Consider the following 15,550-nt stretch of genomic DNA (forward strand, 5'->3'; position numbering starts at 1 on the left):
ACGTGATGCATCGGTATATATAATATGCACCCTTCAGGCAGATGTGCGGATGATACCGACGGGGAAGCAGTGGGGCGATTGTCCGTGAGCTGGCAGTACGACCATGGAAGTAGTGTCTTTAAATGATGTAGTTGTAAAGACTGTTTGCGAGCTCTGTTTGCCATCCGCTGATCAACGAGTTCAGTGAGCGTATTTAGCTGGGCATACTCCTGAAGTACTGGTATGGGTGTTAGGCAGGGAAGATATGTAATTGCACGCATAGCCTCACGATTGATGGCCTCAAGGGAGTCCCACTGTCTGCGGGTGAGACGTTGAAACTGTGCCTGATATATTATACGTGGCTGGAGGACAGAGCGAACAAGCTGGCGGGCCGTGTGAGCACGCGCGCCGCCAGAGCGCATAGCTATGCGACGAATGAGACCTAAAGTAGCGTGAGCGGTTTACGGATGGCTGTCAGCCACGGGGTGCCAGTCCCAGAGGAATGAAGAAGACCAAGAATGCGAACGGTTTGTACCTGAGGAATTGGGGTATTATCTATCATAAAATTTATAGTGGGAGCTTTCCGTAAGCCAGCTTTATTTCCAATTCGAATGAAACAGAATTCTGTATGCGAAAGAGTTAGGCCGAAAGGAGGGAGGCGAAATGTCAATACATCCAGCGCATGCTGGAGGGCCGCCTGATGGACAGACGTATCTGGGTGACAGCACCATAAGGTTATATCATCGGCATACGCAAGCACGCGTATAGAAGGGATGGCCTCTAGGGCTCGAACAAGTGGAATGAAGGCCACATTAAATAATGTAGGGGCGAGAACGGAGCCCTGGGGCACTCCTCTGTTTGAGGGGAAGTGACCAAAAAGCTTTCCATGGACACGCACACTGAATGTTCTATTTGTTAGAAAGGCGTGAATGGCGAGGAGAAACCTGTGAGGAAGACCAAGAGTTTGTAGGGAGGCAAGAATGGCTGAGTGAAGGATGTTATCATATGCCTTTGTTATATCTGTAGCGATCACAGTTCTAACAAGATGACTGTGCGGAGAGTGGTGAAGCATGTCAGCAGCCAAAGTAGCAAGACCGTCCTCCGTTCCTATTTGCGGGCGGAAGCCAATTTGGGATTCTGGATAACAATCATAGGATTCCAACCACCACGATAAGTGAGTGGCGAGAATGTTTTCGTAAAACTTGCAGATTGTTGGCGTCAGGGAAACTGGACGAAGGGCCGATCGAGAGATACTGGAGGATGACCTGGTATGGAAGTTGTTCCAAGCGCAATGAAACGAGATCGTGGACGCCATTACGCAGTCTCCTCGTCTTCTCACGCCTTCGCCCGGAGACTGTCGCGCGATTACGCCGCGTCAATAATTGAGGCTAACGCATGCTTGCGCTGCCATGCAAAAACTTGTTAAAGAAGCTGCAAGGAAGGCGATGGCAGAAAGACGACAAATGCTTTACGAGTTCGCGGGCATGTATGTACGACTCACCGCAGTCAGAAGGCTGCAAGTAGGACTGCACCGAGGGCTGCGCCCTTGAATTTAAGGCTATAATCCACGAACTGAATCCGCATATCACCGAGTTTGCATTTACCGGGATGATGGCCCGCATATGCAGCAGACCGACGCATGAAAGACAGCCTAGGGTGCCTAGGGCTCGCAAAGCGCAAATGCTCGTTGTCTGAAAAGCGCGCCAGCCTTCCTTCTTTGGGCCATACTTTGGGTACAGTGCTGTACTGGCTGTACCACTGTACTTTGGGCGGCTGAGCATCTGGCTCTCTGCAAGTTCAGGTGTTTTGCCTCTGCTTGGAGCGCCATACATGGCCATACTGATGTATAAATAAACAGTTTTTCTTGTTATACCAGCTACGTCTACCATATGGTGCCAGCGGCGGGATAACCAACGCAGCATGACACCCAGAAGGACAGCGAGCCCAACGTAAGCGGCCGCAGCGTCATGCCAGACACTCGCGGCGCGAACGGCTGCACTCCGAGAATGACGTTCAACCCGCTCGCCGTGGAACTGCCGACAAAGCTCGATTTCAGCAAGCCCGAAAATTGGACACGATGGCACCGCAGGTGGGAACGCTACCGACTCATCTCCGGTCTGACAGGACAGGACAGGACAAGACGACGCAAATCAACACATTGCTCTACGCCATAGGCGAAAAAGGGGAGGACGTGCTCTGCTTTTGAAAAGCATTTCCTACCTCGAAAGAATGTCATCTATGAGATAGCACGACTTAACTCTCGGAAACAAGAGCAGCATGAAAACGTCGACGCATTTGCAACTGAACTGTTCAAAATGGCCGAGAGATGCTATTACGGAACTCTCAAAGACGAACTGATTCGGGACAGGCTCGTGGTCGGCTTGCGAGACGTAAAACTGGCGATTTCCACTGGTCGCTACGGAGCACGTTTTCTTGCTCCGGGACGACGATTTCGATTTCCACTGGTCGACCAAGATAGGTTTCGCGTATTCCGCTGGCCGTTTGGGGCACGGTGCAAGATATATAGGTGGGGACACAGCGTACCGCGCTGGTTCCAGATAAAGTCCCCTAGTTAGTCTAAGTCATACGAGATGGCAGTTCGCTCAGCGGCCTGTGACGTAGTGGGAGGCAATGCTTTTCTATGGTGAATACACGCTTTTTGAGAGCCATTTTCTCGTAAACTGTGACCGATTATGAGAGAGAAATATTTTTGCCGCGTTGCTTTTGTCTAGGCACATTATTTAGCGCAGTTTTATGAATCTGTGGCTTCGTGAATGCTTAAATAAAAGCGCAGAAGGCGAATGAATTTTCGCGCGGAATTTGAACCTGCTGCACGCATAAGCGGCGGCACTTTGACAACAAGCATTAACCATCGGTCGTTGCTTTAGTTCTTTGACTTTGCATCTTTTATTCGCCCATCAGTGTGCCCGCTCATCCTTAGTTTGCTCCTTACTTTATTCCTTCCCTTCATTAGAGCTCCTCTAACTAGATTCTGCTAGCTCCTACTGAATCCCCTCCCCCCCCCCCCTCTCAGTTCCTCTATACCCGCTTCTTTTTTCCTTTCCCTTATTTTATCCTCAGGGTGTAGGGTACAGTACAGAGGGGAAGAGAATTTCACAATGGAAAAAGAACACCAAGTATAATTTATTCAATACAAAACAATACAGGTAAACTTACGGTTAACAGCTTTCTTGAATCTACGTTAGAGATTGGCGAACAGTAATGTGATGTGGTGCGCCAAAGCCGCATATAAGTCAGTTGATGAACATAAACAGACAGATACATCGTGCAGGCGTTCGTGCAGTCGGGATTCGGGCAAATATTGAAGACAGTTGAGCTTGCTTGAGGCAAAAAAGTCTTAAATCACGGCGGCATTTGTTCCGGTTTTCGTACACATAACTCGTCCGTACTTTTCCTCGCTTGCTTATTCCGTTCTTCCACTCAGTTTGCAAGTTAGTGATTTAGTGATGTATGCGATAGAGAAGCGGTACGGGGCGCTGTTGCATTTCCTTCATGAAGTGGTTAAGAATACCCTGTAAATTTTTATATTTTTCTCCCATTCGCCCAACCGAACGCAGGATTCGCTTTGCTTGCTCTATTTACGCTATCCAAAGTGACAAAACTGCTTCCCCGGCGCCTTCAATTGAATAACGATGACTCAGTGGTTGAGTAATGACTACACCATATTTCGACATATAGTGCAACTTCAACCTTTTCTTCACTTCGTTGTTAGGAATAAATTACGTCAATAGTATTGAGAAGCCAATAAAGTATTCTGGACCTCGCTTCTGCACTGATGCAGTGGGCACGGCTTAAGAATAAAGTGCTACGGTGATGCTTCTGGCGACGACGGGAAAACAGTTGGGGCCACGCAAACGTCTCACGCAGGAGAAACGCGCCGCGCGATATCAGCGGGTTGCTATCGCAACGGCGTTGTCGATGTATGTTTTTTTTTCTTGCAGCGAAGATTCACCGCCACATCGACGCTGCGATCAGCGGCCCGGTTCGGAAGAGCGTGGCTGGTACCTTATCTGGAAACTTGCGTCCAGTGCCTCGCCCGTGTTGTGTCCCCACCTAAATATTCTTACACCGTGGTTTGGGGCAACTCGGGACGCTCACGCTCGATCCGCCGACCGAAGTCGGATCTCGCCGGAAGTCCTAGTCGCTGGCGGAGTCACTTCCGGATGCTGCTGAATTTTTTTGGCTGTTTTTGACCGTTTCAGCGACATTGGCAGAGGACGCTGGATGTCATCGTTTTTTGCGCGAATATGTCGAAGTGCGTCTATCGAAAAACGTCTGCAGCGTTAAAAAAAAAAATGAGAAAGCAAGTTGTTGAGGGCCGCACTCCTGCCTATTTATCAACCGCAAACATTTTGGCGCTGGGATGCGGCTACAACCTACAACTTTCGAAACCGGCTCAGCTTTACTTCCGCCGCGCGCTCTACACGTTCCGCTGGTCGACCAAGGCTGATTCGCTCTGTAGCGCTTTAGATCGGCTCGGGCGCCCAGCTCCGATCGACCAGTGGAAATCGCCTGAGAGGCTGCAGCTTGACGCAGAACTCACTCTAGAAAAAGCAACCACAGCTGCCCGCAATTCAGAGAGCGAGAAACTTCAACACAAGGAAATTCTCACCATCGAACAGCCAGCTCTCGACATGGGAGAAGTTCGCGGCCAGACAGACGTCAAAAATCGCCGGAACGAAGCGAATTTCATTTAGCTGCATGTTCGTGAATGTAATAAAATATATTCCAACTAGCATAATATCTGACGTGTAAGAGCTTCTGCGCTAGGATGGTTGCTGCCGTTTACTGCCACTTAGGAAAGCTTAGGAGAGGCCCTGACGTCATTTTTTTTTTTTTTTTTTTTGAAGCCGGCGCGGCCGCGCCGCGACCGGACATGACCGGACGCTGCTACGTCTCTCCTCCTGTTCGCTGTTGCTATGGTGTCCTGTTGCTAGTGGCCTGAGTTTTCATAGCAACAGCGTCGCCGTTGCTAATGGCCCGACTTGGCTAACCCTAAATTTTGACGTCACTTCCGCCACACTTTCTCCAATGCATTGAGAATGGCAAGGGCCTCTCCTAAGTTGTTTCCTTCCTCCATGCTGCCACTGAAACCAGGAAGTGGCTTGTTAGTGCCGTGGGGAAGTGCGCTATTCGTTTTGCCAGCTAGGTGTAGCTTGGAGTTGGACATGCTATATCAAATACACTTTTCCAAATGGTTTTATCAGAGGTAGTAAAAGATCAAAACTTCCTATGAAACGAAGTTGCCTTTCAAGTCGCGCCCTCAACATACACACAAGAGGGGAGACGAACGCTGCAAGTGGTGTGGTGGTGTGCGTGACAACACAAAGACACAGTGTCCCGTGGTAGACAAGACGTGCAACCAGTGCGGGGAAAAAGGCCACTACGCCTGCGTCTGCATGTCTAAGCCGAAGGACGAGACCTAGAGTATCCGACAACGACCAAAAGATCTCGGAGAGCTATATCTAGGCGAAATCAAAGTGGGAGTTAACACGCCATGGAGGATTACTGCTACCGTGAACAACTTGCCTTTTACCTTCAAGGTCGACACCGGCACGGATGTGACTGCAATCGCACACGACCGGTACGACAGAACCGTCATGAGACCCATCAAGTCAACGCAACAGCTGTTGATAGGCCCAGGCCAGACAGCGATACCCACTGTTGGCTACATCGATGCAACAGTCACCTGGCGCAACACTGAAGTCCAAGAACCAGTCTTCATCATCAACGGATTAAAAGAACCGCTGCTCAGTCGACCAGCTATAGAATCACTTGGGATTCTACAGCACCCTCTTGAGCTAGACGAAACCCTCGCACAATCAACTGATGTCCCCATACTTCTTGGCGTCATACCGAAAGATAACGCCTGGGCTTGGAGTCATGAAGACTGAGTACCGCATCAAAGTCAAAAAGGAAGCTGAGCCATATGCAGTCAGTTATCCTAGGCGCGTGCCTCTTCCACTGCTTCCACTTTGAAGAAAGAACTAGGAAGGATGGAAGACTTGGGAGTCATCCAGAAGATCGAGCGAGCAACCGAGTGGTGTTTTCCAATGGTTGTCGCACGAAAAAAGAACAATGAGCTGCGCATCTGTGTGGACTATGGTCAACTCAACCAACAAATAATACGCGAACGTGTGCTCATGCCTACGGTGGACGAGTGTCTTGCAAAATTAGCAGGTGCAACAGTTTTCAGCTGCCTAGATGCACTACCAGGGTACTGGCAGGCGGCACTGTCCAAGGACTCTCACGAATACACAATCTTCATTACACCAGTTGGCAGGTTCCAGTTCCTGAGGCTTCCCTTCGGAATCTCCACAGCGCCAGAGTTCTACCAACGAGAAATGCTCCGTGTGCTAGAAGGACTAGATGGTGTGAGTTGTCTACAAGATGACATCATTGTCTCAGGGAAGACAACTGAGGAACACGACACCAACCTACTGCTGGTGCCGGAAAAGGTCAGGGCCACAGTCCAGCTCGACCCACCATGTGATGTGTCAGAAGTCAGGTCTTTTTTGGGCTCTGCAAACCACCTAGCGAAATTTCTTCCAGAGCTAGCAGACTTTCCGAAGCCTCTCAGATACTTGCTCCACCAAGACGCCGACTGGCACTGGGGCCCAGTTCAGCAGCAGAGTTTTGACAAACTCAAACAAGCTTTAAGCAGGACGTCGATTCTCACTCACTACGATGCTCATTCGCCTCACACAGTGTCTGTGGATGCTTCCTCATACGGTCTTGGGGCTGTACATCTACAGCAGTCGCATGAAAAGCTCCTACTTGCGGCATATGCATCACGCTCCCTTGCGGATACAGAAAGATATGCCCAAATCGAAAAGGAGGCACTGGCAATCACATGGGCTTGCGAATATTTCCGCAAATACCTGCTGGGATCAACCTTTCACGTGGAAACGGACCACAAGCCTTTAATACCGCTGCTGACAACTAAACGACTTGACGAGCTGAGTCCTCGCCTTCAACGTTTCAGGATGCGCCTTTTGGAGTACGACTACAGCATGTCCCACACTCCCGGCAAAAAGCTGTACACAGCTGACCTTCTGTCCCGGAAGCCATCTGGGAAACCAGCAGACAAAGAACTCTCGAGAGTGCAGTGCACGAGTTTGAAGAATTAGCACTTGAACAGCTCCCTGCTTCAAACCAAATGCTGGACAGAATCAGGGCAAGCATCCAGTCAGACGAAACACTTTCCAGGGTGGCTACCTTCTGCACTACATCTTGGCCAACTGTGCACGGGTTGTCACCTGACCTGAAAATGTATGTCGAGGTGGCTATAGTGAGATTTCGCTCGTTGATGGTCTGCTATTCAAAGGCGACAGAATAATCATCCCGCCAGACATCAGAGTAGAGGTTCTGGAAAAACTCCATGTAGGCCACTTTGGCACAACGAGGTGCCGAGCGAGGGCAAGAGAATGCATATGAAGGCCAGGCATAGGCAAGCACATTGAAGACTACGTGGAAAAGTGTCCAACTTGCAGAGAGCACAGAAAGCCAGAAACAGAACCCCTGCTTCTAACACCATTGCCAGCACACCCTTGGGACACAGTCGGCATGGATCTCTTCACGCTGGAGGGGAAAGAGTATGTTGTAGTAGTAGACTACTACTCCCGATTTTTCGAGCTAGAACAGCTGCCGAGGACAGCTACAAAAAACATAGTCCTAGTCTTGGAGCCAATGTTTGCACGGTACGGTGTTCCACGGACAATACGCACAGACAACGGGCCGCAGTTCACTTCCATAGAGTTCAAAGAACTAGTGCATTACTGGGGAGCCTCACACACAACCTCAAGCTCTTACTACCCGCAGAGAAACGGTATGGCTGAGAGGGCTGTGCAGACAGCAAAGCAGCTTTTGAGGAAGTCTTCCAACATACACGAAGTGCTGCTTGCCTACAGGGCCACACCCAGCGTGGAAGGGTTTTCACCAGGAGAACTTTTAATGGGTCGTCGTCTAAACACCACAGTACCAACCACCTCGAAGCTGCTAGCCCCGAAGTGGGACGACAGCGAATTCAGACAAAATAATGAAGCCTACAGAGCTTGTGCAAAACGATCGTATGACACCCGGCACAAGGTACGGAGCCGAGAGCGCTTACCACCAGGCACAGCGGAGCTCATCCTCGCTGGAGCTGCATCACATGGCGTGGTAGCACAGCCAACATCAGAACCAAGGTACGTTGTACAAACCGACAGAGGAGAAGCAAGACACCTGCAACCGTTGCAGGACACGAGCTCCACAAGAAGTGGACGTGTTTGTAAGCGTCCAGAACACCTGGAGCGTCCTCACTTAGCGGATGTACTCTTTATTTTGCCTGCATCAAGTTTGGTGAGACGTTCAGCGAGACGAGGAGGGCCAGTCGCAGGGGGGGAGATCGCTGCAGTCTCGTCATCGAAAGGTCGCGTGCGCCATGCCTGAGCGGCTCGGTAAACAGTGATTGCGATTACCACAGATCTAGCAGAATAAAAAGAATGAAAAACGAGCAACTATGAAAGTGAGCAAATGGGCTTCTACGAGGAAGCAACGAAGCTATCCGGAAATGGGACAGCTAGATTTCGGACAGGTCGACGTAATTCAATCATAGAGGAGTAATGAGGGCGCTGTTTCAGACTGGCGCGCATGAAAAAAAAAAGAGAAAAAGGAAAAAGCTGAGCGTGCGCTGCTGCGGAAAGCTGTACGAATTAAAATCACGCTACGCAGAGAAAAAGTAAACGTATATAAGAGGCCATGAAGTCCCCGGGAGCACTCTGAACTTGCCAGGACGAGCGCATGAAAGTCGATGAGGCATGCAATTGTATGGCTGGAAACTCTCATAAACTTTCTGATGAAGCGAATCTGGATTTGTTATTGACTATTAAGAGTAATTAGATAAAATCTTTCCGTTTGCTACTTCATGCTAGATTCATTCAGTTGCACATGCGATGTGCACGAGCGGGTCGTACATTTATACGAAAGGAACTTCGTGGTGATCATAAATACTTAGTGATTACTAAAAACGACTTTTAATGCGCATGTTGAAGAACTTTTCTAGGACATTGCATCTATTTCTTTGAACATTTTTCTCAATGTCGCGTGCCAACGCGCTGTTTAGATTTGTGCTTGCTTCCCTAAAAAAACAATGGTATGTTGATATTACACCTAGTTAAGGAGCGCTCGGTTCCATATTAATGCCAAGGTTCATGCGGAAGCATTGCGTGATGGTCTACATAGGGAAATAGCAAGCAATTTGGCCAGATGGTTAAACGTCAGTACGAAGACGTGAGAAATGTTCGAAACAAACCATAGGGAACATGACGGCACGTGCCAATCTGAGTCGATATTATTATGCAGGCAACACCTCACACCTGAACCACACTGCCAGCAGCCTCACCTGGATTTAAGCTCTATCACTGCCAGGTATGAAAATAATTATGGTTAGCTGCCTCACGCCAAAAAGCTTCATAGGGAACGTGCATTTGGGACAGAACAGTATTTTTGTAGATACAGTGTTTTGCACTTAAGACACTGGTCTTTACTGGCACTGTTTCTCCCAAAATCATTCCTCGGCATAGAGTAGCATGGCAGTACTTTTTATCAACAAGCCACGAAGGAAGGACCACGTAGGCCTTTTTTTATCCAAACTGCACAATAAAAACGTAAATTTGACCTCGTCCGAATTCGACCAATTAGTAGCCTAATTTGAGTATGGCCAGTTCAATGGTGACCTCCAAATTTAGGTGGCCTGTACCCAAACCTTTGTCTCTCTGGAATGAAAATGGACATGATGCCCGTTAACTCGCCAAATGTTTAAGGAGGCGGCCCACCTAAAATGGAAGTCACCAGAGAATTGGCCATACTCAAATTAGGTTATAGACACTAATTTCGGTCAGATTCGGACCAGGTCAAATTTTTGGGATTCAGAGGGCCGAATTTCAGGGGTGGCCCTCTTAAATTTGGAGGTCACAACTGAATTTCTCATACTCAAAAAGGTCGTGCACCAACTTTGGTCAAATTCGGACGAGGTCAAACTTAGGGTGCCCAGAGGACTAAATTTTAGGAATGACCCAGCTAGGTTTGGAGGTCACCACTGAATTTGTCATGCGCAATTTAGGCTGGACACCAAATTTGGTCAATCCCGGTGGAGTGGAGCAGTGGTTACGGCGCTCGACTACTGTTCCCAAGGTTGAGGGATCGAATCCCGGCCTCGGCGGCCGCATTTCGGTGGAGGCGAAATGCAAGGCGCCCATGTGCGTTGCGATGTGAGTGCAGGTTGAAGAACCCGAGGTGGTTGAAATTTCCGGAGTCCTCCACTACGGCATCTCTCATAGCCGGAGTCGCTTTGGAAGTTAAACCCCACAAATCAAACCAATTTTGGTCAAATTCGGACGAGGTTAAACTTCGGGGGTCGAGAGGGCTAACATTTTGGAATGGCCCACCTAAGTTTGGAGGTAACCACTGAATTCGCCATACGCAAATTAGGTTGGACACCAATTTTGGTCAAATTTGATCAAACATTCAATAAATGTTTTAACCACCACCACCACTACCCTGATGTCCCCAGGCCAGCACAACCCAAACTGCAGTAAATGCGGTGAAAGAGCGACATACGATCACATTCTCGAACTGCTCAAATGATCCACCTGCGGTGGATTAATACAGCCCCCTTCTCCTGAGCAGTGGGATGCCGTGCTGGTCAGCTCGGACCCGAAGATTCAACTACGGGCCGTCGAGCGGGCTAATGAGGTCGCCGCCAGCCATGGACTAGCGGCCATCTAGTACGTCTCTCCTTAGACCTGCTTGAGCGACGAAATAAATGTTTTGCATCCGCTCCAATCTCTATTTTCTCTTCTGTCCGCATGAGGCAGCGGAGTTGACTCAGCTACAGAGCCAGTAGCAGGCCCATGCATTTTCTTTTTCTTCTTCGTCTTCAAAGATCTGCCCCATACCACAAGGGCAGTGAGAGGGCCTTGCTAGGCTGCGTCCCACATGAACCTCGTAAATGCTTTTCAAGGCAGGCCTTTAATGGCTCATGCTGCCGTGGACAAAGTGTGTCCCGCTACTGCGGCGTTCTGATTGGCTGAGATGCGTCCCTATAATCACACTTGAACGCGCGGTAAGGAACGCCGCGACAGGAGCGATATTGTACCGACCAAACACACACTTCTCGGAGAAAGTGTGATAGATACTGTGCCTTTCCTTTCCTGTAAACCAATTATAATTATATATATGTAGCACTGCAACGAATGCCGACAAGAGGCTAACGATGGGAGGCAAATTATAGGTTAGGAAGGGTAGGCTTCCGCAAGAGACATCTAAGAGACCCTCTAATTTTTTTTTTTTTTTCTGCTTCTACAAATATCACGCTGTCGTCGACTCTTTCCTCATAAAAAAACAATTTGACCCCGACAACACGTACGCGTTCTGAAAGGATTGTGTGTGGAACCACGTGTCGCGCAGTGGTTAGCTCGAGGCGCGTGCTGAAAGACGAGAAAGATTATTGTCGATGTGGCCTCTGTTCTCTGGAACCACTCGCCCGGATACGTCTCGCCAGAGGTGCGGCTCGTATACTGAAAGCTACCTACCAGCGTGAGTACCCGCTGTGTGTGCAAGCAGTCTACCCTTGACTCAAGCTGTAATCCTGTATGCAGATCGGAAGGGCCTCTAGTTGCTGGATATCTTTTTGGCTATGCGTTCTCGACCACACAGTGCTGATTGCCGTGGTGCCGTCTTCCGAGTACATACTAGACAAATCTTGGGATCGTGACCCTGAAAAAGCGAATTTCCCTGCCTGATAAATTTATTTTAGTGAAGCGCTAAGGCGAAGAAGCACTTTGTTAAGAAAGAAAGAAGGGAGATAAATTTATAAGCAAACGAAAAGTACTGCGAGTCAGAAAACCTCAGATGCTCGCTCTCCGCTACGGAGTTCAATGGTTCAAACACACTGCCAATTTGAAATTTGACAGAGATGTATAAGAATGCAGTAACTTAAGAGCCTCGATACGTTTTATTTTACACTGTGGAATTATTTCTGTAATGATCGATTGTGTACATAGTTTTAATTTAAAGAAGTACACCCCAACAGCGAGAGACAAAAGAACGAAACCGAAAACGTGTCCAGAATAACACGTATGAAAGGTGTTCTCAGAAGCGGGATTGTCAGCGACAAGAGTAATTGGCATTTGTCTGTTTTTATTAGCTGCTGCATGTGCACTTTCGTTTTAGCTACAGTAGCGTTCGACAGCGTGTGGAGTGCGGAAGCATGTTTATTAGCTTTGATAGGCGCGTTTTGTGCCGTTGACAGCAAATTTCAGTACATTGTAAACCGTTCTCTGTTATTTTTGCTAGTGTGAAGGCAGAAAAAAGTAATTTTATTTATGTATATTTCTTTCTTGCACGTTTTTAACACTTTTACGGGTCACTTCAGCAGGTATTATTGTGAGTTACGCAGTTGAGCATTTTAGCGAGAGCCTCGTCTGTAGTGAGCTGGAAAGGCGTTTTCCCGCGTTTAAAGCTGACGTTTCCAATCCCACTCATTGTGCGTGTTGTGTTGACAGTTGTGAGAACGTCTTGTAACTGAACAGAATATACAAAAAATTTGTGGCCTGTTCTGCCCGTGAGTGATCCCAATCTTCCAGGACCAGAAAAAATTAAATCAAGACTTCGCGGTAGTTGTTTTCAGTGTATTTTTCACATGGTTTGCTACGATGACGTGATTATAATGATTAGGGTTCAATTACGTAAATACGTTGTCAATAGCACTGTTACCTTGATTGACGGTGCCACACTTGCGCAAAGCCGTATATGTACCCGCGTCCACGGCATGCAGCATAAGCATTAGATAATAGTCGTGGAATAGTTGGCTCTATTATCGTATGCCATCTTCTGAGCCATAAATTCTGGTGTGCATGCATTTTAAAGAGCATGATTTAACATAGGTGATCGTCGCAGTATGATGTGATGGCCCCTTTGGTCAAGATGAATTATTGCGTTGAAAGCAGGCGGTTAGTTTTTAAACTGAGAACATTCCAAAGATGCACCATTTCTAGCCAGTATTTATACTTTTTTTTTTTTTTTTTTTTTTTTTTTTTTTTTTGAGCTTAGCGTGGGTACTGCTTATCAATTGCGAATGGCTGTTACAAAAGGCGCGAGGTTTGTCGAATGGTGATGCATCGTATGCCCACTGTAAACCTATTCCGTTCTGAGCTTGCATTTTTGAGTTTGAACACTGTGCAAAGAGAGCAGTCTTTCCACCGCAGGTAAGCTTGCTAATACATTCCACTGTGGACACCTTGCTTTGACAAGTGGCTGATTTCTTGTGCATAACCAAATGTGCTCCCTCAGCTTCCCTATGTAATGTCCATAAAACACATAAATGAAAGCACTCGCTCAGTGCCTGATTATGCACATTCTTTATCAATATTGCACTGGGCGAAAACCATTCCCACTGCAACTGGAACCTTTGCAGTGACGGAAAGATTTTCTATTTTGATTCTTGAATATGCATAATAAATTACTGCATATGTTGCACTGCTTAGCCTTATTTCTACTCACCAGCAGCTTTGTGCATGTGTCCGTGTGCTCTTGTCTGTGAAAAATGCTTATTTGGCTGTGGAAAGTGCATTCTCATAAGCCAGCTTGAGTAGTTGAGGCCTTGTGCAATGAAGCATTCTTTGTGCCTAACATCTGTTTGCATTTCTTTTTTCTTGCTCCAATACTGAAGACATCCCAGGCATGTGGTGCGGGGACTGGAGCCAGCTTCCGCAGGAAAGTATGCGCTTCCTTGGCTCCAACACCCAGAGTTCTTCTGCCCTTGAGGTGCACAGGCGTAACCTTCTTATTTTTTAAAATTATTTTTAGTCAAAACACTGTGGAACTTGTACTTCACTGGTCGGCTACACTTGAATAAACTTCCTGGCTAACTGTTATGTAGTGACTTAGGATGATTCACATTAAAAGCAAGGTACTTTGTGGCCAGTCACATTTTACCGGTTTTGATGCCAGTTTGTTTGCAAATTGCTGTGAAATATTGTTTACATGCCAGGCCTTTGCTTTGTAAGTGCACTAAGTTCAGTTTATTATCAGGGAGGAAGCAATTGTATGTACTTTGAGCATTTTGGGCTGGTGCTGTGTTGAATATGCCTCTTAAATGTCAGACAGAATCACCTGTCATGGCAACATGTCTTGCTAGCTTTGTGAGATTAACTATGGACTCATCTTTTGCTAAAGTCAACATTTCGGTGCTATGAGAGAGTGGATTTCTTTTATGTGCTGTGCCTCATTGCACTGTTTCTTAACCATCTGAAATCAATGTTTTCTTCTTGTGTGTGCTTACAGGAGGCTAAATCATTGCTATACACTTTAGGTAAGTTACAGTTGCACTAGGTCGATTCCTTCTTTCTGTAAAGGGCCATGTTTTGGAGAGGCTCTTGTCTTTACACAGGGAATCCAGAAGACGGGAACGATCATCTCGTCAGAGTTGCTTGTCTCGGTCCTTACCTTTTTGGTGTATCGTTCTTCAGCAAAGATTGTGAAATATGGGCAAGAAGTTCTGGCATTTACTATCATCCATCCAAGTTAGTGTTGCCACTATTTTTGCAGTACCTTGTTGTTGCTTTTATTATTACTTTTTTTTTGTCACAGGATTCACACTTTTTTTTTTTTTTTTTCCAGGCTTGCCGACGATACCGTCAATGCCGAATTTCGGGAAGCGATTCTTGTTCTTGACACACTAGCGTATCATGTTTCATTTGTACTGGTGGTTGTAAGTAGCCTTCGTTTTATGAATGCGGCTTGACACAAATTCTCATTTTGTGCTTGCCTCTAAAGCCTCTGCTTTGCTATGATTTCACCAGTGCAAGGCACAGGAGAATGGCTCACCGTATCCTTCTATTCGCATGGCTGACAAGTACAAAGTGTTTCTCGACGAATTTGACAAAGAAACGTATTACGAAAATGTGAGGTCACTCGTTGAGACATCAGACTTTTTTAGACTATTCCGGTGAGTCTGAACCTGCACATTGTTTGGGTTGAATGAAGCTTCTGCTTAAGAATGCCAAATAATTTCTTGTGTCCCATTCTGCTCTGATGAATTTTGATCCTCTTGTGGTGTACGACAGATAATGAAAGCAGACTTCTGTCTTGTTCAGGGTTTACAATGCCTTTTTATTATTATTTTTTTAAATCTTCATTTGTTTTTATTATGTGAATAGCAACACTATGTTTCCCCGCCTTTCTTTTCTGCATTTTAGGAAAAAGCTGACCATTTCATTCCTGAGAGAAGAACAAATAATTGGCTGTTTCATGATTGCTCTGAAAGTGTGTAAGTAATTGCAGAGTTGAATCTCAAGGTTGGTTAAGTTATCCATGGTGTTTATTAGGAAAGAAGGTTTTTAAAATACTGGTAGCCGCTGGAGACACATCTAGCTCAAGGCCTCTTTGCACATTTGCAGTGTCTCAGCACTGAGGGAAAGTGATGGCCCTGTAGTGACCTCTGACTGATGCAGGCATATACGTTGGTAGCCCTAGTCATTCTCCTTGCGGTTGCCACAATTGATAATTT

The 15,550-nt window shown here is 47.0% G+C and overlaps 1 protein-coding gene across 1 annotated transcript in view; it reads left to right on the forward strand.

The window, feature by feature from the left end:
- The first annotated feature begins 8,422 nt into the window (after positions 1-8,422).
- Positions 8,423-15,550, forward strand: part of LOC146170989 (uncharacterized) — a 33,444-nt gene continuing 26,316 nt past the window's right edge. Inside the window, exons 1-8 of the mRNA XM_084586621.1 lie at positions 8,423-8,438; positions 13,195-13,247; positions 13,712-13,759; positions 14,326-14,353; positions 14,432-14,564; positions 14,662-14,752; positions 14,844-14,989; positions 15,240-15,310. Coding sequence (XP_084442747.1) covers positions 8,423-8,438; positions 13,195-13,247; positions 13,712-13,759; positions 14,326-14,353; positions 14,432-14,564; positions 14,662-14,752; positions 14,844-14,989; positions 15,240-15,310 — 586 coding nt within the window. The remainder of the gene's footprint in view (positions 8,439-13,194; positions 13,248-13,711; positions 13,760-14,325; positions 14,354-14,431; positions 14,565-14,661; positions 14,753-14,843; positions 14,990-15,239; positions 15,311-15,550) is intronic.

The sequence above is a fragment of the Amblyomma maculatum genome, unplaced genomic scaffold, assembly GCF_055883805.1.
Source record: "Amblyomma maculatum isolate TAMU_Amacu unplaced genomic scaffold, ASM5588380v1 scaffold_24, whole genome shotgun sequence".
Lineage (NCBI taxonomy): Eukaryota > Metazoa > Arthropoda > Arachnida > Ixodida > Ixodidae > Amblyomma > Amblyomma maculatum.